The sequence below is a fragment of the Bufo gargarizans genome, chromosome 9 (assembly GCF_014858855.1).
Source record: "Bufo gargarizans isolate SCDJY-AF-19 chromosome 9, ASM1485885v1, whole genome shotgun sequence".
Classification (NCBI taxonomy): Eukaryota; Metazoa; Chordata; class Amphibia; order Anura; family Bufonidae; genus Bufo; species Bufo gargarizans.
This window is the reverse complement of record NC_058088.1, coordinates 176,756,825-176,774,379: the sequence shown is the minus strand read 5'-3', so window position 1 is coordinate 176,774,379 and position 17,555 is coordinate 176,756,825. Positions and strand designations below refer to the sequence as shown.

Sequence of the window (17,555 nt, the reverse complement as noted above, 5' to 3'; positions counted from 1 at the left end):
ACCATTAGGAACTTAGCTTGCATTCGCTAGCTTGAATTCGCAATGCGATTAATATAACCTCCATTATTCACATTGCGGTTACAACTTAGATCTGAGTTCCTAATGGTTGTATTGCTAGAATTGACAACGTATATAGCACTATATTCTCAATCTTCGTTATATTCTATCAATATAACCATTAGGACCCCAGCTCTAAGTTGTAATCGCAATGCGAATAATATAACCTGTATTACTCGCATTGCGACTACAACTTTGTGACACTGCAGCTTCAGAATGAATCTAAGATGGATGCTGTCCTTGCTTTTGATAGGCGGTGGGAGGGTCTGGGAGGGAGGGTCTGGGTGGGAGGGTCTGCTGCTGATTGGCTGGAATGTGTCTGCTGACTGTGAGGTACAGGGTCAAAGTTTGCTCAATGATGATGTATAGGAGGCGGACCGAACATCGCATATGTTCGCCCGCAGCGGCGAACGCGAACAAGCTATGTTCACCGGGAACTATTCGCTGGCGAATAGTTCGGGACATCTCTAATCACTGCATTTAACCCCTGCATTGGACCCTGTAACCCTTGTAATGTGTAACCCCTTGTAGGGACAGTCTAGCGTCAGGTGGGAAGGTGCTGCTGTGGTTACGTGTATGTGTGAGTGTATGTCTAGCTAGATTTTGGGGTGGAATTATAGTTGCACTTGTATAGTGTTAGTGTAATTAGGTTTATTATAGTGCTGTTAGTGTACTGCCATGTGCGTCATATATATGTATGATATACACTCACCTAAAGAATTATTAGGAACACCTGTTCTATTTCTCATTAATGCGATTATCTAGTCAACCAATCACATGGCAGTTGCTTCAATGCAATAAGGACAGACAGGCTAGGCACGGGGACGGAGTGTTCCCACCATCAGGGTGCATCTCTGGGCTGAGACAAGGTCAGGGACACCACAGGGACACAATAGGGACCCATATGGTTGTTTCCCGGGTGTACTATCACGACTAGCCATCCTGTCTGTTCTCTGCAATTGGCTCTGAGTGTCTGTCTGTAAGTGTTGTATGTCTATCAGTCCCCACGTGAGGGACTTCTGTGTAACTTTTTTAATAATCTACATTAAAAGTTATATTTTAGGTAGTTGGCTCCAGTGATATAATTCTTTATATACAACTACCCATTACGCATTTAGTTGGTTTACATGTAGGGTTGCGGTCCTGGTCAAGACAATCTCCTGAACTCCAAACTGAATGTCAGAATGGGAAAGAAAGGTGATTTAAGCAATTTTGAGCGTGGCATGGTTGTTGGTGCCAGACAGGCCGGTCTGAGTATTTCACAATCTGCTCAGTTACTGGGATTTTCACGCACAACCATTTCTAGGGTTTACAAAGAATAGTGTGAAAAGGGAAAAACAGCCAGTATGCGGCAATCCTGTGGGCGAAAATGCCTTGTTGATGCTAGAGGTCAGAGGAGAATGGGCCGACTGATTCAAGCTGATAGAAGAGCAACGTTGACTGAAATAACCACTCGTTACAACCGAGGTATGCAGCAAAGCATTTGTGAAGCCACAACACGCACAACCTTGAGGTGGATGGGCTACAACAGCAGAAGACCCCACCAGGTACCACTCATCTCCACTACAAATAAGAAAAAGAGGCTACAATTTGCACGAGCTCACCAAAATTGGACTGTTGAAGACTGGAAAAATGTTGCCTGGTCTGATGAGTCTCGATTTCTGTTGAGACATTTAAATGGTAGAGTCCGAATTTGGCGTAAACAGAATGAGAACATGTATCCATCATGCCTTGTTACCACTGTGCAGGCTGGTGGTGGTGGTGTAATGGTGTGGGGGATGTTTTCTGGGCACACTTTAGGCCCCTTAGTGCCAATTGGCCATCGTTTAAATGCCACGGGCTACCTGAGCATTGTTTCTGACCATGTCCATCCCTTCATGGCCACCATGTACCCATCCTCTGATGGCTACTTCCAGCAGGATAATGCACCATGTCACAAAGCTCGAATCATTTCAAATTGGTTTCTTGAACATGACAATGAGTTCACTGTACTAAAATGGCCCCCACAGTCACCAGATCCCAACCCAATAGAGCATCTTTGGGATGTGGTGGAACGGGAGCTTCGAGCCCTGGATGTGCATCCCTGAAATCTCCATCAACTGCAAGATGCTATCCTATCAATATGGGCCAACATTTCTAAAGAATGCTATCAGCACCTTGTTGAATCAATGCCACGTAGAATTAGGGCAGTTCTGAAGGCAAAAGGGGGTCCAACACCGTATTAGTATGGTGTTCCTAATAATTCTTTAGGTGAGTGGGTTTGGTTTACCCCTTAAGGACCGGACTCATTTTCACCTTAAGGACCAGGCCATTTTTTGCAAATCTGACCACTGTTCACTTTATGTGTGAATAACTTTAAAACGCTTTGACTTATCCAGGCCATTATGAGATTTTTCAGAAATTTTCAAAACCCCACTTTTCAAGGACCAGTTCTGGTCTGAAGTCACTTTGTGAGGCTTACGTAATAGAAACCACCCAAAAATGACCCCATTCTAGAAACTGCACCCCTCAAGATATTCATAACTGATTATACAAACTTTGTTAACCCTTTAGGTGTTCCACACAAATTAATGGAAAATAGAGATACAATTTCAAAATTTCACTTTTTTGGCAGATTTTACATATTAATAATTTTTTTCCAGTTACAAATCAAGGGTTAACAGCCAAACAAAACTCAATATTTATGGCTCTGATTCTGTAGTTTACAGAAACACCCCATATGTCGTCGTAAACCGCTGTACGGGCACACGGCAGGGCGCAGAAGGAAAGGAATGCCATACGGTTTTTGGAAGGCAGGTTTTGCTGGACTGGTTTATTTACACCATGTCCCATTTGAAGCCCCCCTGATGCACCCCTAGAGTAGAAACTCCAAAAAAGTGACCCCATTTTAGAAACTACGGGATAAGGTGGCAGTTTTGTTGGCACTATTTTAGGGTACATATGATTTTTGGTTGCTCTATATTGCACTTTTTGTGAGGCAAGATAACAAGAAATAGCTGTTTTGGCGCCGTTTTTATTTTTTTGTTATTTACAACATTCATCTGACAGGTTAGATCATGTGGTATTTTTATAGACCAGGTTGTCACGGACACGGTGCCTAATATGTATACTTTTTTTTATTCATGTAAGTTTTACACAATGATTTCATTTTTGAAACAAAAACATCATGTTTTAGTGTTTCCATAGTCTGAGAGCCATAGTTTTTTTAGTTTTTGGGCAATTATCTTAAGTAGGGTATGATTTTTGCGGGATGAGATGATGGTTTGATTGGCACTATTTTGGGGTGCGTATAACTTTTTGATCGCTTGCTATTACACTTTTTGTGATGTAAGGTGACAAAAAATGGCTTTTTTTACACCGTTTTAATTTTAATTTTTTTCACGGTATTCTCCTGAAAGGTTAGGTCATGTGATATTTTTATAGGGCAAGTTATTACGGACGTGGCGATACCTATTATGTATATTTTTATTTATTTAAGTATGTTTAACACAATGATTTCATTTTTGAAACAAAAAAAATCATGTTTTAGTGTTTCCATAATCTGAGAGCCATAGTTTTTTCAGTTTTTGGATGATTATCTTGGGTAGGGTATCATTTTTGCGGGATGAGATGACGGTTTAATTGGCACTATTTTGGGGTGCGTATGACTTTTTGATTGCTTGCTATTACACTTTTTGTGATGTAAGGTGACAAAAAAATATTTATTTAGCACAGTTTTTATTTTTTACGGTGTTCATCTGAGGGGTTAGGTAATGTAATATTTTTATAGAGCCGGTCGATATGGACGCGGCGATACCTAATATGTATACTTTTTATTTATTTTACACAACAACAGCTGTTTTAAAACAAAGAAAATGATGTTTTAGTGTCTCCATATTCTGAGCCATATTTTTATTTTATTTTTTTGGGCGATTGTCTCAGGTAGAGGCTCATTTTTTGCGGGATGAGGTGACGGTTAGATTGGTACTATTTTAGTGAGCATACGCTTTTTTGATCGCTTGCTGTTGTACTTTTTGTGATGTAAGGTGACAAAAAATGGTTTATTTAGCACAGTTTTTATTTTTACAGTGTTCATCTGAGGGGTTAGGTTATGTGATATACTTTTTTAGAGCCGGTCGATACGGACATGGCAATACCTAACATGTCAACTTTTTTTTCCCCCCTATTCTTTACAATTTTTTTTTTTTACTTTATTTAGGGAAAATGACTTAATATACAAGCAGTCTCTAATCTTTGTGGTTACTTATCGGCGCTGCAGATCCACCAAGCGACGTGGGTAAAGTTCGCTTCACAGTCAAAGTTCCAATAAAGGTTGATCGCGCGGCCTATGAGTGTAGGGTTCCAATCTCGGATTCTTATTCCAAATGCGCAGGTGTTTCACCTTGTAGCCAAACAATCGGTTACCAGAGGCTGGTGCACTCACGTACACCTGCACCCTAGAGGAAAGTTATAACACAAATAGTGAAGTTCCACCAGGTAATTCCTCAATCAGCAGGTTTTATTCTACTTACAAAAGGACATAAAATTTCAGCCTTAAAATCAATATGCTTTCATCATAAGTCCACCCGACCCGGGTTTCGCCAGTCCAGCTTCTTCAGGGGCGAAACCGGCCTGTGAGATCCAGGGGGCTGGATCTCACAGGCTCGTCGCAGGAAGGCAGCGCAATGCCAAAAGAAGGCATCACGCTGCCTTCCCTGCCATCGGGTCCCCCCTACAGCCCCACGGGGACCCGATGGCACCACCGCCTGTCACCCGCCGCAACATGAAAAGCTGCAAACCGTGCATTTAGCCAAGGTGCCTGCTCAATGATTTGAGCGGGCACCTTGTTCCGATCATGATCGGAAATACACATGACTTACCGGTACGTCATGTGTCCGGAAGAGGTTAATAAATACTTATAGTCTTTTGTTGCCGCCGTAATTCAGCGCACGCAGTTCAGGAAAGAGGGAGAGCAACAGGTAAAATAACGGAAATAGGCAGAGTCAGCAATAATAGATGATCTACACCTACTTAATAATATTAATGATTAATATTAAGCCAAAATATTAATATTTAATCATTCCTTTTACAAGCACCCAGTGGCTTTCAGAACACAACATTTGTTTGAAAACGTTTTAGGCCCCATTGCACACTTGTAATGGCGTTGAGCTGCCAAAACAATAGAAATCCCCCATAATTGACCCCATTTTGAAATTTAGACCCCCTAGCTTTTTGTAGAAATTAATGCTAAGTAAGCAAAAAATATATTTTTCATTTTTTACACAAAAGTGTCAATTTAAAGACTGTTCTTTTATTTACAAAGCACATGAAAATGAGGAAGTACGCCCCAAAATGTATCACCCCATTTCTCCTAACTTTAGAAATATCCCCACTGTGGCCCTAATCTTATGTCTTGACACACGGCAGGGCCCAAACATAAATAAACTGAACAGATAATAAACTGAAAATGGTTTAGGCCCCATTGTTAATAAAATTTTCACAGGAAATTGGAGAAAATATTTTTAGATGGGTAAGGCTACTTTCACGCTGGCGTTTCTGGTTCCGCTTGTGAGATCCGTTTCAAGGCTCTCACAAGCGGCCCAAAACGGATCAGTTTTGCCCTAATGCATTCAGAATGGATAAGGATCCGCACAGAATGCATCAGTTTGCCTCCGATCAGTCTCCATTCCGCTCTGAAGGCGGACACCAAAACGCCTGACGATGCGGAGCCAAACGGATCCGTCCTGACTTACAATGTAAGTCAATGGGGACGGATCCGTTTTCACTGACACAATATGGTGCAATTGAAAAAACGGATCCGCCTCCCATTGACTTTGAGTGTAAGTCAAAACGGATCCGTTTGCATTATCATGAACATGAACGTTTGCATTTTTGTTCATGGTAATGCAAATGGATCCGTTCTGAACGGATACAAGCGTTTGCATTATAGGTGCGGATCCGTCTGTGCAGATACCAGACGGATCCGCACCTAACGCAGGTGTGAAAGTAGCCTTAACCCTCTTACTGTCTTAGAAATATGCCACATTCTAATCTTTGTGGCGCGTACAGATGAGAAGTGAAGCTGTGAACTTATAAGGAAGGCAGATTTCTAAAAAAGGCATTTGCCTGTACATATGACTATGTTTTGTCAACAAAGCAGTTGTCCCGCATTTCTGTTATTCTGATGCTGTTCTGGTCTGACACATACAGTGGATATAAAAAGTCTACACACCCCTGTTAAAATGTCAGGTTTTTGTGATGTAAAAAAATGAGACAAAGATAAATTATTTCAGAACTTTTTCCACCTTTAATGTGACCTATAAACTGTACAACTCAATTGAGAAACAAACTGAAATCTTTTATGTAGAGGGAAGAAAAAATATAAAAATAAAATAATATGGTTGCATAAGTGTGCACACCCTTAAACTACGGTAATACTTTGTTGTAGCACCTTTTGATTTTATTACAGCACTCAGTCTTTTTGGGTAGGAGTCTATCAGCATGGCACATTTTGACTTGGCAAGATTTGCCCACTCTTCTTTGCAAAAACACTCCAAATCTGTCAGATTGCGAGGGCATCTCCTGGGTACAGCCCTCTTCAGATCACCCCACAGATTTTCAATCGCATTCAGGTCTGGGCTCTGGCTGGGCCATTCCAAAACTTTAATCTTCTTCTTGTGAAGCCATTCATTTGTTGATTTGGATGTATGCTTTGGGTCGTTGTCATGCTGAAAGATGAAGTTCCTCTTCATGTTCAGCTTTCTAGCAGAAGCCTGAAGGTTTTGTGCCAATATTGACTGGTATTTGGAACTGTTCATAATTACCTCTAGCTTAACTAAGGCCCCAGTTCCAGCTGAAGAAGAACAGCCCCTTGGCATGATGCTGCCACCGCCATGCTTCACTGTGGGGATGGGGTTCTTTTGGTGATGTGCAGTGTTGTTTTTGCGCCAAACATATCTTTTGGAATTATGGCCAAAAAGTTCAACCTTGGTTTCATCAGACCATAACACCTTTTCCCACATGCTTTTGGGAGACTTCAGATGTGTTTTTGCAAAATGCAGCCTGGCTTGGATGTTTTTCTTCAGAGAAAGGCTTTCGACTTGCCCCTCTACCCCATAGCCGAGACATGTGAAGAATACGGGAGATTGTTGTCACATGTACCACACAGCCAGTACTTGCCAGATATTCCTGCAGCTCCTTTAATGTTGCTGTAGGCATCTTGGTCGCCTCCCAGACCAGTTTTCTTCTCGTCTTTTCATCAATTTTGGAGGGACGTCCAGTTCTTGGTAATGTCACTGTTGGGCCATATTTTCTCCACTTTATGATGTCTTCACTGTGTTCCATGGTGTATCTAATGCCTTGGAAATTATTTTGTCCCCTTCTCCTGATTGATACCTTCTAACAATGAGATTCCTCTGATGCTTTGGAAGCTCTCTGTAGACCATGGCTTCTGCTGTGGGATGCGACTAAGAAACTTTCAGGAAAGACCAACTAGAGCAGCTGAACTTTATTTGGGGTTAATCAGAGGCACTTTACATGATGGCCGGTGTATGCTAACTCCTATTTAACAGGATTGTGAATGTGATTGCTTAATTCTGAACACAGCTACATCCTCAGTTATAAGAGGGTGTGCACACTTATGCAACCACATTATTTAAGGTTTTTTTTTCTTCCCTCCACCTCCACCTGAAAGATTTCAGTTCGTTTTTCAATTGAGTTGTACAGTTTATAGGTCACATCAAAGGTGGAAAAAGTTCAGAAATTATTTATCTTTGTCTCTTTTTTTTTTTACATCACAGAAACCTAACACTCTGAGGACTGAGCCATGAGGAGTTTGGGGGCGTTACTAAGGGGGGATGGGAATGTGCGGCAGGAGGCTGAATATGATTCAAGGGGGGCGGATGCATGGAGGACATGGCGATGTGCGGCAGGAGGCGGAATAACAATGAGGGGGCGGAGTCACGGCGGAGAGTCGTCTGAATGCACGTGATGCCGCTATCACGATCGGCGTAACTGTCACATACGTGACACGGAGGGAGGAAAAGAGGGAGGCCCTGCCCTAGTGAGAGGGAAGGTGGTGACCCCTGACTCACCTTGCGTCTGGCACCTGGCTGCCCTGTCGTCCCTAGACGGGTTCCTCACCCGTACGCCGATCACGTGCCTAAAACCCTGGCTTTCCCTAGGATGAGCCCTAGATAGTGAACAGGGCGGTGGGAACACTAGTCCGCACCACTAGCTCTAGAGGAAAACACCAAGGGGAGGACAGACAATACAAACTAAACATATAATCCCAGGTGGGCAACAACAGGAGACAACAAAAGCCCAACAGGGATCCGGAGGGTAGCACTCTGGAACAACAACCAGATTCTCAGCTCCAGTGGGTCAGCATAGATGTCCAGGCAGGAAGCTCTATAACTGGCAACAAGAGAAGTGTGAGAGGAGAATATAAGGAGTTTGGGAGTGGCAGACAAGAAACAGCTGAGGAGGAGAAGCTACGGATCCCTGAGTGAGACAAAAAGGATAGCAAGGCAAACACAGAAAACAAACACTAAGAAACACCGTGATCTTTAGACATAGAGCGCGCAGCCACCCGCTGCGACTTCCTGACCCCGGGTATAACGGAGTCAGGCGTGGCTCTTGACACCCTCGTGACAGTACCCCCCCTTTCACGAGGGGCCTCCGGACACTCAGGACCAGGTCTCTCCGGATGAGAGACATGGAAAGCCTGAATCAACCTGTTGGCGTTTACCTCTGACGCTGGAACCCACATTCTTTCCTCGGGACCGTAACCCCTCCAATGCACCAGATACTGAAGAGAGCGGCGGACCCGACGAGAATCAACAATTCTGGATATTTGAAACTCCAGATTACCATCCACAACAACAGGAGGAGGTGGCAGCGGTGATGGTTCTAGAGGTGGAACATACTTCTTGAGCAACGACTTATGGAAGACGTTATGGATCTTAAAAGTCTGAGGTAGCTCCAGGCGAAAAGCCACAGGGTTAATGACGGCTACAATTTTATAAGGACCAATGAACCTAGGACCCAGTTTCCAAGAGGGAACCTTCAACTTAATATTCCTAGTAGACAACCACACATAGTCATTCACTCCTAGGTCCGGACCTGGCGACCGTTTCTTATCGGCCATGCATTTGTATTTACCACTCATATTTTTCAAGTTAGCTTGCACCTTCTGCCATACCGATGAAAGAGATGAAGAAAACCGTTCCTCTTCGGGAACCCCAGAAGACCCCCCCTCTTTGAAAGTACAAAATTGGGGATGAAAACCGTATGCACCAAGAAATGGTGACTTTCCAGTGGATTCCTGACGGCGATTATTTATGGCAAACTCGGCTAACGGTAAATATGATGACCACACCTCTTGGTTTTCAGACACAAAACACCTTAGGTATGTTTCTAAGTTTTGGTTGGTACGCTCAGTCTGTCCATTCGACTGAGGATGGAAAGCTGAGGAAAAGGATAAGTGTACCCCTAAACGGGTACAAAAAGCTTTCCAAAACTTAGAAATAAACTGGGTTCCCCGATCCGAAACCACATCGGAAGGGACCCCGTGAAGCTTCACGATTTCACTGATAAACACCTGAGCAAGAGTCTTAGCATTAGGAAGTGCGGGTAGCGCAATAAAGTGTACCATTTTGCTAAACCTGTCTACTACTACCAAGATAACTGTTTTACCCGCAGACAAAGGTAAGTCAGTGATGAAATCCATTGATAGATGTGTCCATGGTCTATTGGGGATGAAAAGTGGCAATAAAGACCCTGCTGGACGTGTATGAGAGACTTTCGCGCGTGCACAAGTAGAACAAGTAGACACGAAATCTATTACATCCTGACGCAACCTTGGCCACCAAAAACGACGAGACAATAGCTCCAAGGTTGCTTTACTACCTGGGTGCCCAGCAAGTGCCGAATTATGATGTTCCTTCAATAACTCAAGACGCAGGTTCAACGGTACAAACAATTTCTCTGAGGGGCAAGAGGCCGGGGCGTCCCCCTGGGCCTCTAACACCTTTCCCTCTAGAACAGAGTGTACAGCAGAGACAACCACTCCTCTTTGTAAAATAGGTACCGGATCACTAACATTACCCCCTCCAGGGAAACTACGAGACAATGCGTCTGCCTTGGTATTTTTTGCCCCAGGACGATAGGTGATTACAAAGTTAAATCTGGTAAAAAATAGCGACCACCTAGCTTGTCTAGGGGTGAGACGCTTAGCCGATTCTAGGTACAGAAGGTTTTTGTGATCCGTAATTACCGTGACGGGGTGGATTGCTCCCTCTAAGAAGTGACGCCACTCTTCAAACGCCAGTTTAATCGCCAACAGTTCCCTATTTCCAATATCATAGTTCTTTTCCGCTGCAGATAATTTTTTGGAAAAGAAAGCGCAAGGACGCCATTTGCCAGGAGACGGACCCTGAGACAATACAGCCCCCACTCCCACCTCCGACGCATCAACTTTAACAATAAAAGGCTGGGAGACATCAGGTTGAATTAGAACAGGTGCCGAGGTAAATCTCTCTTTTAGAGAGGAAAATGCAATTTTAGCGGCGTCAGACCATTTAGAAAAATCAGTCCCCTTCCTAGTCATGTCAGTAAGGGGTTTAACGATCACTGAATAATTTTTAATAAACTTTCTGTAGAAATTTGCGAAACCCAAAAACCGTTGTAGAGCTTTAAGGTTCTCAGGAAGATCCCAATCTAAAATTGCCTGGACCTTCCCAGGATCCATACGGAAACCTGAAGCAGATAATAGATATCCCAGGAATTGTATTTCCTGAACGGCGAAGACACATTTTTCAATTTTCGCATATAATTTATTCGTCCGTAGGACCTGCAGTACTTGCCTGACATGTACTTCATGTGTTTTCAGATCAGCCGAATAAATTAAGATATCATCTAGGTATATGACTACAAACCTGCCGATGAGATGACTAAAAATATCATTAACGAAATGTTGGAAGACAGCAGGGGCATTGGTCAGACCGAAAGGCATGACTAAATTTTCGTAATGCCCCTCAGGGGTGTTAAAAGCTGTCTTCCACTCATCCCCTTCCTTGATACGAATCAGATTGTAGGCCCCCCTAAGATCAAGTTTGGAGAACCACCTAGCACCCGCAATCTGATTAAAAAGGTCAGGAATGAGAGGAAGAGGGTATGGGTCTCGGACGGTTATTCGGTTTAGCTCACGGAAATCTAGGCAAGGACGCAGGCCCCCATCTTTCTTTTTAACAAAGAAAAACCCTGCAGCCACGGGTGAAGAAGAGGGTCTGATGTGTCCCTTGGCCAGACTCTCGGAGATATAATCTTTCATGGCTTGTCTCTCGGGACCCGAAAGATTATACAACCTGGACTTGGGTAATTTTGCACCGGGAATCAGGTTAACCGGGCAATCATAAGGACGATGAGGTGGTAGCTTCTGACAACCCTTTTCAGAAAAAACGTCCTCAAAGTCCGAAATAAATGTAGGTAGGGAAGCTATGGAGGCGATTAAGCAATTGTTATTCAAGCAATTCTCTCTGCAATGCTCACTCCACTCCAATATCTCCCTGGCCTGCCAATCCACCACTGGATTGTGCGCTACCAACCAGGGAAGACCCAATACCACAGGAGAGGGAAGGCCCTCCAGAACGTAACATGAAAGACGCTCCTTATGGTGGTCCCCTACCCGAAGATGTAAGTTATGGACAACGTGAGTGAGGTTTCTCTGAGACAGAGGAGCAGAGTCAATAGCGAATATGGGAATGGGTCTCTGCAGCGTACAGAGAGACAAACCCATAGTGCGGGCAAAATGGGCATCTATCAAATTTACCCCTGCACCACTGTCTAGGAAAAAAGAAATAGACTCCGTCTTAACACCAAAAACAATAACCGCTGGCAACACAAATTGAGATGTTCGTATGGAGGAAACGTATACCCCCCGGCTGACATCCTCCGCACAGCCTGGGGTTAGTAGTTTTCCGACGGTCTTTTGTTTTTGGGAAAGGAGGGACAGACATTAATGAAATGACCCTTCCCCCCACAGAAAAAACAAGCCCCCCACCTACGGCGAACCTCAGGAGGACGGACCTGACGAGAAGTTCCTCCTAGCTGCATAGGCTCATCCAAGTCCGTACAGACTAACTGCTGCTTGGGAGAGGTTACCGATTGCTCAGGAATTTTCGATCTCTCCCTAAGACGTCTATCTATCCTGATAGAGAGGGACATAACAGCATCAAGGGAAAGGGGGGTCTCATACAGCGCCAGCGCATCCTTAACCCTTTCAGATAACCCAGAGCATTACTGACTCCTGAGAGCCGGGTCGTTCCACTGAGTATCCGTAGCCCACCTGCGGAACTCTGAGCAATATTCCTCTGCTGGCCGATCTCCCTGTAGGAGTCTCCGTAACTTCGACTCAGCCAGGGCGACTCGGTCAGGGTCATCATATATGAGACCCAAAGCCCCAAAAAATCCCTCCACTGACCGGAGAGCCTGGGAACCAGGGGGTAACGAGAACGCCCAGGATTGCGGGTCCCCCTGAAGCAGGGAAATAACAATCCCCACCCGCTGTTCTTCATTACCTGAGGAGTAAGGGCGCAGCTTAAAATATAATTTGCAGGCCTCACGGAACAACACAAATTTGTCCCTTCCCCCAGAGAATCTGTCAGGAAGAACAACCTTGGGTTCTGTAAAAACCTGGTTACCCAGAGCAACCGCTGGGCTTATGGTCTGCTGCATTTGCTGCTGCTGTTGGAGGACAGACGCCTTCAATCCTGCCACCTCCAAAGACAGGCCTTGAAGCTGTTTTGCCAAAGCAGCAATAGGATCCATATTGGATTCTAAGTAGAGAAAAAAAAATTAAATATATATATATTTTTTTTTTTTTCTCAAAAAATAAGGGCCAGTTATAATATCACGATCGGCGTAACTGTCACATACGTGACACGGAGGGAGGAAAAGAGGGAGGCCCTGCCCTAGTGAGAGGGAAGGTGGTGACCCCTGACTCACCTTGCGTCTGGCACCTGGCTGCCCTGTCGTCCCTAGACGGGTTCCTCACCCGTACGCCGATCACGTGCCTAAAACCCTGGCTTTCCCTAGGATGAGCCCTAGATAGTGAACAGGGCGGTGGGAACACTAGTCCGCACCACTAGCTCTAGAGGAAAACACCAAGGGGAGGACAGACAATACAAACTAAACATATAATCCCAGGTGGGCAACAACAGGAGACAACAAAAGCCCAACAGGGATCCGGAGGGTAGCACTCTGGAACAACAACCAGATTCTCAGCTCCAGTGGGTCAGCATAGATGTCCAGGCAGGAAGCTCTATAACTGGCAACAAGAGAAGTGTGAGAGGAGAATATAAGGAGTTTGGGAGTGGCAGACAAGAAACAGCTGAGGAGGAGAAGCTACGGATCCCTGAGTGAGACAAAAAGGATAGCAAGGCAAACACAGAAAACAAACACTAAGAAACACCGTGATCTTTAGACATAGAGCGCGCAGCCACCCGCTGCGACTTCCTGACCCCGGGTATAACGGAGTCAGGCGTGGCTCTTGACACCCTCGTGACAGCCGCGCTGCACTGGGACCCACAGTGCAGAGCAGCAGGAAGTTAGACAAAAATAAACAGAGATGTAAACAGTGCGTGGGGGACCGTCGGAGCCGTTTAGAAATGGCGAAAATACCTTAAAACATATGGGGGTACCTAGAATCACCTGTTAACAGTGAGTACACGTAAAAAAAAAAAAATTATTGATCCCGGACAACCCCTTTAAGAATAATTCAACACCATACACTGGTTACATATCCACTGAGGCTTTTTAGCTACGCTATACTGGACGCAGACACCTAAAAACTTCTAACTGCCCCCCAACATGTTTCACCAACAAAATGGCTTCATCAGGGGCACGGGCAGCAATGAGGTTGGGTGTTGCCATGGGGGTATAAAAAGACCATCCAGTCAGGATGACAACTTTGTCATCCAATAGAAAATGCAATTGCCGGACCTGTGTATTGAAAGACAGGTGTCTGGACCTATAGTACCAAACATAGGGGAAAGATTACCCATTTGTTTGCAACCAATATTGATTCATTATGGGAGTGTCTGAGTTGACAAAAAAATAAATAAATAAATAAACTTTAAATACCCAGACACGATCGAAAGCATTGGCAAGTATGCTGCAAGGATGTATTACATATTTATACATTGTCATAGTGCCCAAGCCAAGGAGAACCAGAGGATAGACCAGATGTGTAATAAATATGCTGTGATATTTCATTTGCATGATAACGTCACCTGGTATATGTTACAGGGTAAGCAGACCCCCTACTATACAGCAATATTGTACAAATGAACACCCATGTCATCTGACCAACCCGAACACCGACAATCCCAACAGACGGCATGAGACACTTTATGAATGTGAATGGTACCAACATAACAGCAACATTCACACACACAATGAGTTCATTCTCACCCAGCTGAGGTATCTGGGTGAGATATACACACCCTCGTGCACTGTACACCTTGCCACAGGACCTCTTGCAGCCCACAACACGTCTTGAAATCCTGACATCATTTTGGGAATTAGTGATCCATTACTGTTCCTACAGACGGTTCTGGACACTGTCCTCCTATATATTCTGTATATACCAAAATTCCCTAATGGACCCTATCAGGGTATGGGCAAATGTATAAAGTGAGATAACTAAAATCTAGAAGTGTGCAGTGGTCTCAGCAAAGAATAGTTTGCTGAGACAGTTTTGTTTATTAATTCTGGGCTGGATTTTAATTGGATTGGCGGGTAGGCTTGGCAGTGGGATCTGCCAATCCACACCCTTTCGGCATGGGTATTCCCTTCTACCTGAGTTGATCGCAAGTGAGGCCTGCTGTAATCAGGCCAGCATAAAGCGCCTCCCAGTATGTCAGTCTGGGGAGTGCTTTGTGAAGCAGAGTCCTGGTGAAGCTCTTTGTCAGTGGTCTTAGCCAGGTTGGCTGAGGGGCCACGAGGCTAGGCGATAGCCTGAAGTTGACGCCTGCTGGAGCGACGGTTGCACGACCAGAGTCGGTAGGACTACTGTGCCACACTATTGGACTTAATACAGTGGGTATACTGTGCTCTGTACAGCCAGGAGGCTGTGGGACATTGGCTGGGAAAGCTGCATCGGTTCACAGGGTGTGAATTGTACCTAATAGGCGAGTCAGGGACGTTAATGTATTAGTTAGAGCCTGGACGGGCGAGTGTTTATTGTTTTGTTGTTCTGCTTTTGCTGGTGTGCCACAATAAATGCACTGTTTGGACCTTAAACCTGGTGTCTGAAGAAATCTGTGAGGATGATCCCCTGAAAGAAAGCTAACCCTTAGAGGTCCACAAGGTCCACAAAAAGAAAATTCTTAATAAAGCCCTTAGTGTACTGGTAAAAAAATATCATGTCAATATCATTATACGGTAATGTGAATGGAATAACAGCTTTGTGTGGCAGGTCATAAAAAAATTAAATATAGAAAATTAAGAAAACAAATCAAAAAAGGTAAAATATGTTCCAATGTCTGAAAGAAAAATTAGCTCCACAACCCATCCCAAAAGGATCCCTCCCTCCCTGGAAATCCCACAAACTAAACAGAAAATGAGAAAAAAATGGCTTCCTGAAGAGACCCTCCACCCACCCTTTTTGGTATTAAATAAAATGAATAATTAGCAACCGTATGGTATGTCTCAAACCCGGGGTAATTGCAGAGGCCCGGTTGTGATGGACAACTGAGGCAGTAAAATCGGGTGTCCCTCCTTCTTCCATGTTTGCTACACACCTGGCATCGTTTCTGAGCATATGTCTTGCTGGTTGTGGTAGGGATGGGGTGAGGGAAGTGGCGTTCTGAAAGGCTTCGAACATCCTCAGATTCAAAGACTTGCCCAGGTGCGGGGGACTCAAACAGGAGACTCTTAACCACCTTGTCCTGGAACTCGAGGAATCTGAGGGTTCCTTGGGCCTTTTTAAATAATACAAAACTATTATAGGTAGCAATCTGAATGAGGTAGATTGCCACCTTTTCACCAGGTAGGGTTGAAGCGCCTGGTCTGAGAGGTCTACACCTCCCATAACTTTATTCTAATCTGTATGGGCCCATAGCATTGTGAATGCAATGAAGGGAACACATGGTGGCATGAGTGCTGTTCATTGTATAGATAGTCAATAAAGTTACATTACCTGGTAATAGGTGTCATCCTCGCTGGGTAACGACAGATTCTGTTGGTTATCAGGATCTTCATCTTCAATGGATGGCAGCCTAAAGGGCGAAGCAGGCAGTCATCTATAAAAAAAACAGAAAACGGTTACAGTGCTGGAAAGAAAATATACAGACCTGTCGCACCCGCTCTCCATAGAGGATTTCCTAAAGCAGCTATTATTCAAAGCGGAGACAAACGGGGGAGAAGACTGGCTTAGGAAATGCCTCTCCTTACCTGTCTCTCCAGCCGTCGACGATCATCCTTCGATGGATCCTGTCTGCTGTGAGCTGATTGAAACATCACCCGTCACAGGCGCAGTGACGAAGAAGCCGCATCTGAACCTGTAAAGCGGAATAGGAAGGAAAGAATAGGCTATTCGCTGGAACCTCCTTCAATAAAAAGGTCCAAGAACAAGAAACGTTCTACGGAACCCCGGAAGACTACCTTCAGAAAAAAACACACATCTCCTCCTAACTCCGTTCCTACAACTATGAATGGTACGGTAAAAAATGGTGTGATTTCTATGCTACATTCTCACAACTTTGAAAATGTTAATACCGAGTCCACCTCCACTGCTCATATAATTTCTGACAAAATTGGTTTATTCAATGATTTCCTGCAATTCATATCTCTAAAAGATAAGCAGGACAATATAGGAAGCGTTTGGTTGACACATGACCACAATTTGGTTGACGTTTCTGCAAACGACAATTCACTCAATCCCTCGCCTCTTCCTATTCCCATTCAGTCTACTCCCGTACAAAATACGGTCAATGAGGCTTGTTTTAAAGAGGCTATGGTTTGCCAGATTTCCCCATTGGGTTTCCACCTACCATTACTAGTGAAGGAAAAGATTTGGAAAAGAGAGTTTATAGATTTGTACTCTCTCCTTCCCTCAACAAAGAAGGGAAACAAAAATGATAAAAAGGATTAAAAAAATGAAGATGATACAAAAAATTTCAAGTCTAAGTCCATATTTAATTGGATTCAAGTCTTCTCAATCTACTCTGCAGTTCTTGGAGAAAAGCATCGGGAATTGTGTAGTAAACTTTTCTACCATATGGACTCAGTCTTGGAAGCATACCGAAATTTCGGAAGTATTGCTTGGAATAATTATGACGAGATGTTTTGTCAAAAATTAGCAGTATACCCACACCTTCAATGAGCAATAAAGATGTTGGGCTCTGGCTGAATCTAATGTTGCCAAATAGACCCCATCTTTTTCACCACTACAATCAATCTGGTCCCAAAAAAGGGATCTGCTTTTCCTTCAACGAAAACCAGTGTAAATGGGGATA

The 17,555-nt window shown here is 44.1% G+C and overlaps 1 protein-coding gene across 1 annotated transcript in view; it reads right to left on the bottom strand.

Moving 5' to 3' along the window:
- The window catches only part of LOC122919843 (N-acetyllactosaminide beta-1,3-N-acetylglucosaminyltransferase 3-like), a 74,322-nt gene extending 57,805 nt beyond the window's left edge, over nucleotides 1–16,517 (bottom strand). Inside the window, exons 1-2 of the mRNA XM_044269032.1 lie at nucleotides 16,492–16,517; nucleotides 16,238–16,316 (exon numbers count right to left, since the gene is read on the bottom strand). Coding sequence (XP_044124967.1) covers nucleotides 16,238–16,316; nucleotides 16,492–16,517 — 105 coding nt within the window. The remainder of the gene's footprint in view (nucleotides 1–16,237; nucleotides 16,317–16,491) is intronic.
- Between the last annotated feature and the right edge of the window lie 1,038 nt (nucleotides 16,518–17,555).